The sequence below is a fragment of the Panthera uncia genome (assembly GCF_023721935.1).
Source record: "Panthera uncia isolate 11264 chromosome B2 unlocalized genomic scaffold, Puncia_PCG_1.0 HiC_scaffold_25, whole genome shotgun sequence".
In the NCBI taxonomy this organism is placed as follows: domain Eukaryota; kingdom Metazoa; phylum Chordata; class Mammalia; order Carnivora; family Felidae; genus Panthera; species Panthera uncia.
In genome coordinates, this window is record NW_026057581.1 from 7989805 (window position 1) to 8002243 (window position 12439).

The 12439-nt window shown below is 39.6% G+C and overlaps 1 protein-coding gene and 1 pseudogene across 1 annotated transcript in view; one reads left to right on the forward strand and one right to left on the reverse strand.

Annotated features, from left to right (window-relative positions):
• Nucleotides 1-12439, reverse strand: part of CDKAL1 (CDK5 regulatory subunit associated protein 1 like 1) — a 537841-nt gene that overhangs the window by 336971 nt on the left and 188431 nt on the right. Inside the window, exon 7 of the mRNA XM_049654971.1 lies at nucleotides 7822-7870. Within this exon, the coding sequence (XP_049510928.1) occupies nucleotides 7822-7870 (49 nt within the window). The remainder of the gene's footprint in view (nucleotides 1-7821; nucleotides 7871-12439) is intronic.
• LOC125939518 (40S ribosomal protein S3a-like) lies at nucleotides 2594-3909 on the forward strand (annotated as a pseudogene).

The following is a 12439-nucleotide window of genomic DNA, read 5'->3' on the forward strand; positions in this document are numbered from 1 at the left end:
CATTCAGAATAACTTGAAATTTTCCATTTCGTTCCAACCAAGACAGATATAAATGGAATATGCTTTATATGGTTTTATGTTAATTACAATAGTTAAATGCTTTTGGGCATCAATGTAGCTTATTAATTCATTTTTTAAAACATTACTTGGTATAACATAAGCAGTAAGAAGAATGCCAACAGGCTGTGGCAGAGGCTGTATGTCCAAACTCCCTTCAAGGAAGACATATGAAGAGAGCCCAACAGGAATCAAATGTGGAAACAAGACAGTTATGGCACAATCCTCTTGTCAGGCAGTATTCCATCTGGCCTTTCTGGGCAAAGACTTGCTTCTCCATGGAGCATTTATCAATCAGGGTCCCAGCAAAGCAGATGGTACACTGCATAATTGAAGAGGTTTTAATAAAGGGACTATTTACTAAGGTTTGGCAAGGTTAGGAAAACCAACAAGAGACAATGCAATACTCTCAGGCTTGCAACAATGGGGTGCTGTTTCCACCCCTGGGCCTGAAAAAGCAAAGGAAGGGAACAACTAGAAGAACCTGGAGAAACAGATGAAGAGAGTGGGCCACCTGGCAGGATCTGTGGCCGCAGTTGAGGGAAGCACAAAACCAGCATAAGCAGAGAAGAGAGTGAGGAAGCGTTAACAAATACTCCCATCTCACACTCTAGTCAAGCCTCCAACCTTCAGCTGGAAAAATCCAATTAGATACCAAATAGTAAGGGACCTACTGATGCAATACATACACAGGTCAGCCTCTCTGGGCACACGTCAAGGTACAGAATGGGTCTGTAAGGGTAAACGGAAGTTATCCACTCGTGCAGGACCCCAAGACAAACATAGAGCAAGCTACAAATAATATACCAGGAACATCAAATAGCACATTTTGGCTGGAGCAGAAGGTGTATATATGGAATCAATGGAAGAAAAAGTGAAAATGACAGGGTAGAATAAAAGACAATTAAGATCGCACTAAGAAGTCACAGTTTGAAGGTACACATGCAGGAAGGTAAAATAATCCCAGGATAATGGCAGCAGTGTATACAGTCAGATTGGAAGAAGAGTCACTTCTAGCAGTTAGAGGATTCCAGCAGCCTCGGTATTAAGGAAGTAGTAAGAAACAGTAACAAAACTTGATCCCGTAGTATGTCCTGGGTATCTGAAAAATCATACCCATTTAAACCTCTCTATTTTGAACTAAGAAACCTGGGCCTCAGAAAACTAACCTGCTGAGAGGCACCTGGGTAGCTCAGTCGGTTGACCCTCTGACTTCGGCTCAGGTCATGATCTCGCGGTTCATGAGTCCCAGCCCCACATCGGGCTCTCTGCTGTCAGCCTGTCAGCACAGAGCCCGCTTCAGATCCTCTGTCTCCCTCTGTCTGCCAATCCCCCACCTGCGTTCTCCCAAAAATAAATATTTTTGAAAAATGAAAGTAACCTGCTGAAAGTCAACCCAGAACTAATTAGCTATTACAAATGCCCACCAACTTGTGCTTTCTAAATGAAATATTGGCAACAGAAAGTGAAAAACAGAAGTTCATTGACAGGTCCAGAGCTCCATCAACCAGGAGATCTCAGATGAGTCACCTGACCCCTTCCCTAGCTCACCTTCCTTATCTGCAACTAAGAGCACCTACCAAAATTATTTCTTCCATCTCTAAAGTTTTCCTGTTGCAATACTAATACTTAATTCATCAGCCTTGCCACCCTCAAGTCAATCTGCCAATGAACATCCCCATCAACTTCATCTTCAACTCATCCCTGGCTGTGAACTCTCAAATTAAATCCGATTTCAGTCTCCCCAACAAATGCACTCAAGCAAAAACTCTTCAGTGAGAGGCCATCTCCAGTCAACTCAACCTACAGGTGATAGGCCTTCTGTGATACTGTGATATAACAGAAAGTATATATTTGCTTTCATCCTCATTTCCTAGTACAGAGCCCCTACAACTCTTATAATTCCCTGAGTGATAAGAGTGAGAGGAGCATTTATGGTTATTCTTAATAAGCCCTTTTCAACCATATCTGGATTCATGCTAATGAGGTAACTCTTAAGAGGATGGGGGCTGGTTGTCAAAGGAACCAACAATGTAATTAAAAGGTTGGAACTTTCATCCCCAACCCCAAACTTTGGGAGTTCAAGCAGCACTGGCCAATGATTTCATCAATCATGCCTAGGTAATGTAGACTCCACAGAAACCCTCCACGTTGGTGAATGTACTGAGGTGCTGGGAGGGTGGCATACCCAGAGAGGGCATGGAAGCTCCACTTCCATTAGCACATAGCTTGCCCTGTGCATTTCTTCCATGTGGATGTTCCTGAGTTGTATCCTTTACAATAAACCAGTAATAATAAGTAAAAGGTTTTCCTGAATTCTATAAGCCACTCTAGCAAGTCATCAAACCTAAGTAGGGGGTCATGGGAACCAAATTTACAGTTGGTCAGAAGTATAGGTGACAATTCTTACAATGGCTATCTAGAGTGGTGGGTAGTCTAATGAAACTGAGCCCTTAACCTATGAGGTCTACACTAACTCCAGACAGTTCATGTCAAAATTGCTCAGTACAGCCCTTTTGATTCCCTGAGCAACACCATGGTGGTTGGGAAAAACAAGTACATTATGAAAGGGGGCAAAAAGGAAGGCAAGAAGAAAGTGGCTAATACATTTTCTAAGAAAGATTGGTAGGATGTAAAAGCACCAACTATGTTCAATAGAAGAAATATTGGAGGGGGCACCTGGGTGGCTCAGTCAGTTAAGCATCCACTTTGGCTCAGGTCATGATCTCACAGTTCATGGATCTGAGCTCTGCTTCAGGCTCTGTGCTGACAGCTTGGAGCCTGGAGCCTGCTTAGGATTCTCTCTCTCCCTCTCTCTCTGCCCCTCCCCTGCTTGCGCTCTGTCTCTCTCTCTCTCTCTCAAAAATGAACGAACATTAAAAAAAATTTTTTTTTTTTAAATATTGGAAAAAACACTAATCACAAGAACTCAAGGAATCAAAATTGCATCTGATGGCCTCCAAGACAGTGTTTGAGAAGTGAGCCTTGCTGATCTGCAGAACAATGAAGTTACATTTAGAAAATTCAAGCTAATTATTGAGGATGTTCAGCGCAAAAACTTCCTGTCTAAGTTCCATGGCATGGATCTTACCACTGACAAATGGTGCTCCATGGTCAAAAATGGCAGACCATGACTGAAGCTCACATTGATGCCATGACTAGGAATGGTCATTTGCTTCATCTATTTTGTGTTGATTTTACTTAAAAATGCAACAATCATATTCAGAAGACCTCTTATGCTAAGCACCAATAGGTCTGCCAAATTCCAAAAAAGATGGTGGAAGTCATGACCCAAGAGGTACAGACAAATGACTTGAAAAGAGTGGTCGAGAAATAGACTCCAAATGGCATCAGAAAAGCTTGTCAGTCTATTTACCCACTCCATGATGTCTCTGTCAGAAAAGTAAAAATGCTGAAAAAGCATTGGGAAGTACGAACTGGTAAAACTGATTAAGCTTCATGGTGAAGGTTCTGGAAAAGCTCCTGGGTATGACACCAGTGCTAAAGTTGAACAAGCTGATGGAATGTGAGCCTCTGGTCCAAGAATCTTGTTTAAAACTCTGACATTTAATGGTGACAAATAAAAAAAAAAAAAATGATTTGTGATATTTAAATAACAAAAATTGTTTTGTATAGAAAACCTACATATTCAGTGTCCCAAGTATTGTCATTATAGAAAAACGTACTTTATCTTTGCCTTCTATGATTTCCTATAAGAAATTATACCCCTGCAAGCCATTTGACCATATTCAGAGCACAATATTACTGGGTTTTTTTTATTAGACTTTATTTTTCAGATCAGTTTTAGGTTCCCAGCAAAATCGAGCAGAACAGAGTTCCTATAGACCACCCCACCACCAAGCTGTCCCCAATTATCAACATCCTCCACCAGAATGGTACATTTGTTACATCAATGAACCTATGATGACACATCATTATAACTCAAAGACCATATTACAGTTCACTCATGGTACTAAACATTCTATGGGTTTGGAAAAATGTGTAACACCATGTATCCACCACTATAGTATCATACAGAATAGTATCACTGCCCTAAAACATTCCTTTGTAGCCTGCCTATTCATTTCTCTCCCCTCTTCCCCAACACTGGCAACACTGATCTTTTTACTATCTCTTTGTTTTTTCCTTTTGCAGAAGCCACAGAGTTGGAATCATCCAATGTGTAGCCATTTCTGATTGGCTTCTTTCACTCAGTAATGAGATTGAAGTTTCCTCTATACCATTTCATAACTTGATTGCTCATTTCTTTTCAGCACTGGTTACCATCCCATTGCCTCTATGTACCACAGTTCATCCTTGCACGGAAGGACATCTTGCTTGCTTGCACTTTCGGCAATTATGGTTAATAAAGCAGCTATAAACATCTGCTTTTTTGCAGATGTTTTTGTGCAGACACAAACTTTCAAGTCCTCTGGGTATATGCCAAAGAGCATGGTTGCTGCCTCATATGCTAAAAGTACGTTAGTCTTGTAAGAAACTGCCAAACTGGTTTCCCAAATGGCTGCACCATTGCACACTCCTACCGGCAATGAAGGAGAGTTCCTGTTATTTCGCACTCTCACCAGCATTTGGGGTTGTCAGTGGTCCAGATTTTAGCCATACAAGTAAATGTGCTGTGGTATCTCCTTCTTTCACTCGCATTTCCTTAATGACACATGAGGTGGATCATCTTTCATGTGCTTATTTTCCATCCATGTATCTTCTCTGGTGAAGTGTCTGATGAGGTATTTAGTCCGTTTTTTTAACTGGGTACTTTATTTTCTTACTCTTGAGCTTTAAAAGTTCTTTATGTATTTTAGATAATATTCCTTCATCAGATTTATCTTTTGCAAACATTTTCTCCCAGTATCTGACTTGTCTTCTTACTCTCTTGACAGTCTTCTCTTGCAGAGGAGAAATTCTTAATTTTAATGGAGTCCAGCTTGTCAGTTTTTTCTTTCACAGATCAAGCCTTTGGTGTTGCATCTACAAAAGCCATCCACACCCCAGGTCACGTACGTTTTCTTCTGTGCTATCTTTATCGCCATTAATTAAAATACATGCGTGTGTGTGTGTGTGTGTGTGTGTGTGTATAGATACATATATATACGTATACATACATGTCATACATACATATGTATACGTATATATATATATACGTATATATATATACGTATACATATGTATGCGTACGTATATGGAGTAGCCAGCATGCAGCTGGTACTTAAGACAGAGGAGGAGTAAGGCGATTAAACCCTCAAGCATCCTGAAGCACTGCTTTCAGAAGCTCAATCAAAGAACCGCTAACACAGTGAGTCTCCAGCGGGAGAGGTCAGGGAAGTCAGGGTACAGTCACGTGGATGCAGGATCACACTTAGGAGCACAGGCAAGGGAGGAGGCCAGCCTGGATACAAACCCCAACTCTGCGCTCACCAGCCGTGTGCCTCTGGATCTTAACTTCCTCAACCAAGAAATGGGGAGAATATTTAGAGCCACTTCACCTCACAGGGCTGTTGTGAAGATGAAAGGAGTAGTCATATGACGCGCTTAGCGCCTGTCCCACGGAGCCTGTCCCTCCCAGCCTGTCCCCCTGAGCCTGCACAATACACACCAGCACTTCTGTTTCTGCATTCTTCAAAACGGGACGTGGGCACGCGGTCTGCTTTTTAATCATGATGTTTCATTTTATTTTGAAATTTCAAAGAAGATTCAGGGAGACTCTGATTCTCCTATTCTCTGGTTATCTAATAAATCGATGAGTCAAAATAAATGAGGAACAGCATGTGGAAGGTAGCAGACACAAGCCAGCTGGAAAACTATGGGGTTAAAATCTCAACTTGGTGAAAGCAGTGTTTTCTTTTTTTAAACACACAATCCCCACTTGTAATAAAACAATTAAAATTTTAAGTGAAAAGCTCAATTCATTTAATATTTCAATATTATATTATTGGTTTTTATTTGTACTAATCTAAAAGGGGAAAATAGACTATGAGTATTTAAAAATTAAACCATATAAGTGAGGATAATTTATTTCTCAGTGACTTCAAAAGGAATCTGGTTCAAAGAACAGTGACTAACAAAATAAAGCATGATTCTATTTTCCAGTGTAACTACAAAAATTATACACAAGAGAGTATCAAAATTGAATACTACTTTTAAAAGTACTTTCTTTTTTTAAGTTTTTTAAATTTATTTTGACAGAGACAGAGACCACACGAGTGAGGGAGGGACAGAGAGAGAGGGAGAAGGAGCAGGCTCCAAACCACCAGCACAGAGCCTGATGTGGAGCTCGAACCCACGAAGCTGTAAAATCATGACCTGAACAGAAACCAAGAGCTGGACGCTGAACCAACCAGGCCACCCAGGGCCCTTAAAAGTCCTTTTTTTTTTCTTTTTTTAATGTTTGTTTATTTTTGAGAGAGGGAGAGACAGAGCATGACTTGGGGAGGTGCAGAGACAGGGAGACAGAGAATCTAAAGCCGGCTCCAGGCTCTGAGCTGTCAGCACAGAGCCCGACCCGGGGCTCGAACCCACCAACTGTGAGATCATGACCTGAGCCAAAGTCAGACGTTCAACCGACTGAGCCATCCAGGTACCCCAAAAGTACTTTTAAAAATCATTAACTACAACCAATTAGGTGATATAAAAACCTGCAAATAACATCAACTATATCTAAATAAAACGGCAAAAAAATACACATAAATCATTTCCTTATCTTAAAATTGGTTAAATTATCTCTTCCTGATCTGAAACTCAAAATCCATTTTGCAGAAAAATAAAAATGAGATTAAAAAACGATTATGACCTGACTCATTTATAAGCCAATCAGATATATGCCTCCTGCATTAGATTGGTCAATGGACGAAGTAGTCAAGGACAAAATGTTACAACTTTATATGTAAATAAATGTTAACTAAGTGATATTTTTATAATATAGTTCAAACAATACAGTTGCTTCCCTTTCTTACCAGCCAGAGGATATGGTCCAAGACCCCCAGTGGATGCCTGACACTATATATCTATATATATCTATATAGAGATATATATCTCCATATATCCATGTGTGTGTGTGTGTGTGTGTGTGTGTGTGTGTGTGTGTGTATGGTACCAAACCCTAGATGTACTGTTTTTTCCTGCACATGCAGAGCTCTGATGAAGTTGAATTTATAAATTAGCCCCAGTAAGGGATTAACAACAATAACTAATAATAAAATAGAAAAATTACAACCACAGACTGTAATAAAAGTTCTGTGGATGTGGTCTCTCTCTCTCTCAAAGTATCTTACTTTCAGGGCACCTGGGTGGCTCAGCTGGTTGAGCATCTGACTTCAGCTCAGGTCATGATCTCACAGTTCACAAGTTTGAGCCCCGCATCGGGCTCTGTGCTGACAGCTCGAAGCCTGGAGCCTGCTTCAGATTCTGTGTCTCCCTTTCTCTCTCTGTCCCTGCCCTACTCATGCTCTCTCTCTCTCTGTCTCTCAAAAACAAACAAACAAACAAAACATTTGAAAATTAAAAAAAAAAAAAAAATGTCTTCCTATCCCGTATTCGCCCTTCTTCTTATGATGGTAAGATGAACCGCGAGGTGAACGAGGCAGGCATGTGATGAGGGGTCAGGCTGCTACTGACCTTCTGATGGTAGTCAGGAGGAGGACCATCTGCTTCCGGACATGAGCTGACTGTGGCTAACCATATCCAGAAAGCAAAACTGCAGACAAAGGGGGACTACTGTATACATCTGCTTATCCCACTCGCAACAATTACCTTTAATGGTTTCCTCCACAACCTCTACCACTCGATCTATCTGTTGAACCTGAAAAGAAAACAAATGGTTAGATAAGCTATTTACATGAGACAAGACACATTAATTAGTGTTGACCCTTCTGCTTGAGTCAATGAAACACATTTTTCTAAGCCCACGAACTCAGGTTTCCTTTAATTCATGCATTTGGAGATATTATAAAAAAAATTGTGTATTAATGTTTTATGTTACAGTGAAGTATGAAATTACCACTCTCCTGTCCTCCCATGATAATTGAAGAAGTAATAATACATTTAAATGAACCTCCTGGCGTGCTGTTAGCATAGCCTATCAACATCAACTCAACAGATCCAGGGACATAAACTGAAGTTTAATTAAAACATGTCTCTTCACACACACATTCTCTTCTTTTCATTCTTCAAAAAAAAAATGGCACAAAATGACAACCTACGCAAAAGGACATGCTGGTAGTGAGATCTACCCCCTGTTCTATGCTTTATTACTCTAACACTGAAACACCTTTTAATGAATGTCTACCATGTGCTAGGCGCTGTGCTCGGGTCAAAGGAATACAAAGTCAAAGAGTGCATCTCAGAGAACCAAAGGGGACTCTAAGAGTGGCTAGGGTGTAGAAGGAAAATGGAAAAAAGCAAAGACTGTACTTACTGCAAGAAGCTAAGGGAAGGGAGAAAGTCAAAAAGGAAAAAATCATAAGTTGATATCACTTACACCTTGCACAATCCTCAAGCTACAACTTTATAACAGAATACATGCTCATCGAAAAAACTCAAACAAATCAGAAATGTAAAAAGGAAATAAAGTAACCTGTAACATCCTACACCCTCCATTTCTGCTCCTAAGACAATATCATTCATAATAGTTCAATAAGTAGATACCAAGACATTTGTCAGTACAGAATATTTACATATAGCTTTGTTTTGCACTTTTTTCCTTATAAATTTTGAGATAAATAGGTACACAGATAGATGAGAGTGAAAATAACAATCCTGCCTCTATACATCATCAATACATAAGGTCCACTTCATTTATGTTACTAGCTGCCTAGTATCTCATGTAGAGATCTATCATAATGCATTCATTCATTCCCCAACTGATGGACCCTTACGTTATTTCTTTCACTATTATACAAAGATGCTGCAGTGAACTCAAATGAGATAAGAACCTTCTAAAAAGACTTTAATAAAAGTGCAATGGCAACCCTCTTTTGAATATTCCATTGGCCTCAGTGTCTTACAGGAAATAAGGAAAGACTTGCGAGAACACACCTGAACTTGATTCTGCTTCTGACCACTCAGCCCAGCACAGTGGTAGGAGTAGCAATAATTATTGAGAAATTGCCAAAGGCAAAGTAAATCTCTGTTGGATCTTTAGTCCCAAACAAACCTGCCTTGCTGGAACCACCAGGTTCTGGTTTTATGAAGAGAATTCATGTGGCTTCCTTACAGAATGTGATCAAAGTCAAAATATCAGAGTTCAAAGAAGAGGAAAGCAGCCAGTAGGGTCAAATGGTACGAAGATAGTGAGTTAACATAAAGACTGGAATGCGTATGCCTGATTTAACAATGAGGGAATCGATGAACTTAGGGGAAGCAGTGAGCTCAGCAGTAATGAATCATAACTAAAAAAACAGTGACAGCAAATAGAGACTACTCTACAGACAGATGGATAGAAAGAAGAGGAGACACGAGCTGGTCAAATTTCCCAGTGAATGTGGGTGAATGAACAAGGTATCAGATGAGGATACAAGAGAGAGAATAAAAGTAATGCAAGATGAGATGATCCAATGGTGGAATTAAAACACAGAAGCTTTCCTACGCAGGTGGAGACCTAATCGCTCAAAGGGACCACTGCACCCAGCTCGGAAGCACATGGACTGCGAAAGAGAGTCAGAATAATCTGTAGAAGAAGCAGTTAAAACATTAAAAAGTTGAGGGTAAGATAAAACTGTAATATTCTTAAAAGAAAACATAGCCGTAAACGTAGGTGAACCTTAGGTTGGACGCTGGTATCTTAGACGTTATACCAAAACCATGAATGACAAAAGAAAAAAGATAAAACGAAATTATAACCTCTTGGTACATTAAAGGACACCATCAAGAATGTAACAAGACAACACAGAAAATGGGAGAACATTTTTGCAAATCATAAACACGATAGGATTTAGATTTGTATCTAAAATATATAAGGAGCTCCTGCAACTCAACAACGAAAAAAACAAATACTTAAAGGAGTAAATTTAATGTTATATATACTTTATAATAATGAGATACTACTCCATACCCACTAGGACGGCCATAATCAAAAGGGCAGACAATAACAAGTGTAGGCGAAGATACAGAGAGATTGGAACGTTTCTACATTTCTACATTGCTAGTGGGAATGTGGTAAAAGGGTGCACCCGTTTTGGAAAATAGGCAGAGCCTCAAATAGTTAAACAGAGTTGCAACAGGATTCCAGTCCTTAGTATACACCCAAGAGAAATGAAGATACATGCCTACACAAAAACTAGTACACAAATGTTTAAAGCAGCATTATTCCTAATAAGCAAAAGGTGGAACCAACTCAAGTTTCATCAGCTGACGAAGACATCAACAAAAGGGTAAACATCCATACAATGAAATATCATTAAACCGTAAAGGGGAACATAATAGACAGTAGTCCCCACTTTACCAGGAGTTTCACCTTCCACGGTTTCATTTACCTGCAATCCAGAAGCAGATGACCTTCCCTCTGACATATCATCAGAAAGTCAGCAGCAGCCTAATCCTACGTCACGGTGCACATGTCATTCCCGTCACGTAGGCATGTTATCATCTCACATCATCACAATGAGAAGGATGAGTACAGTACATTAAGATAGTGTGAGAAAGAGATCACATTCACGCATGAGATTACGCAATACATTACATCACATTATGCTTTTATTATAGCATAGGACTATAACTGTTCTGTTTTAGCAATAGTAATTGTTGCTCATCTCTTACTGTCCCTAATTTATAAACTATGCTTTAGCATAACTATGTATGTATAGGGGGAAAAAAAAACACTGTATATATAGGGCTCAGGGCAATCCACAGTTTCTGTATGCACTGGGGGTCTTGGAATACATCCCCCCCCCCCATGGATAAAGAGAGGAATACTATATGCTACAACATTATGCCAATCCAAAGCCAGACCAAATTAGTCAAATACTGTACGACTCCATGTATATGAACTGGCCAGAATAGGACAATCTTCAGAGACAAAGTAGATCACTGAATGCCTGTGAACGGCAGTAAAAGAAATGAGAGAAGCTGCCAGGGAGGGCTGGGTTTCTTTTTGGAGTGCTGAAAATATTCTAAAATTGACTCTGGTGGATTGTGGCATACTTCTGAATATATTAAAAATCATTAAATTATACATGCTTCATGACAGCACTGTATGCTGTGTCCATTGTATCTCAAAAAGGCTGTTATTACAATAATAATAATAATACAGGCTGACAGCAGTCAAACGTTCTAATACCAAGGTCATGAACCTCAAGGAAAAATTGAGGATATATATTCCCAATTAAAGGAGGCTTAAAGAAACCTGAGAATTGAATGCAACTTCAAATATGGGGCTTTTTCTTTTCCTATCGAGGACATTACTGGGACAACCAGCAAGAGCTGAATACGGTCTTCACATAAGCCTACAGTGTACCAATGTTAATTTCCTGATTTTTATAATTATACTCTAAGAGTGTACGAAAATATTCTCATTTTTTAAATATACGGGTATTCAGAAGTAAAGAGGCATCACGTCTACATCTTACTCTCAAAGAATCAGGAAGAAATGTATATATACTTTTTTTTAAAAAAGATAATTATAAGCAAATTTATTAAAATATTAACATTTGCAGAATCTGGGTAAAGGGTATATGGTAATTCCTTTTGTTTGCAATTTTCCTGTCAGTGTGAAACTATGTCAAAATAAAAGTTTAAAATATATGTGTGTGCGTATGTATATGTTGAATAAAGAGAATTTTTGTTTATGCTGATAGTCACACAGAATTAATCGAATGTATGTACACAGCTGAAAATATATTATCTGATTTTTATGTTTTATTTTATACTGAGAGAGAGAGAGAGAGAGAGAGGGAGAATGAAAGCGCGCCGGGGTGGGGCAGAGAGATGGGGACGGAATGTGAAGCAGGCTCCAGGCTCTGAGCTGTCAGCACAGAGCAGGACGCAGGGCTCGAACTCACAAGGAGCAAGATCGTGAGCTGAGCCGAAGTCGGATGCTTAACCGACTGAACCACCCAGGCACCCCTATTGTCTCATCTTTTCAAAGAAGGACTTAATTCCATTTGCTTTATGGCAGAAAAATCAATGTTCCCTACACATAATTTAATCACTAGGTGCGTGGAGGGCCTTTAGAACTTGAAAAAGCGTCTACCAAACATTAAGAAAATAAAAACAGCACTTGATTACAAACACGCAGGGAGAAAGTTCAGTGAGCGATTTAAAGAAAATATTGTGTTGCTTCCATTTCTAGTGAGGTGGATACTGGAGGAAGTGGTGGGACAAAAAGAAAGAAGGGGAAGCAGAGAAGGAAGGGAGAGAAGAGACGGGGGTTGGG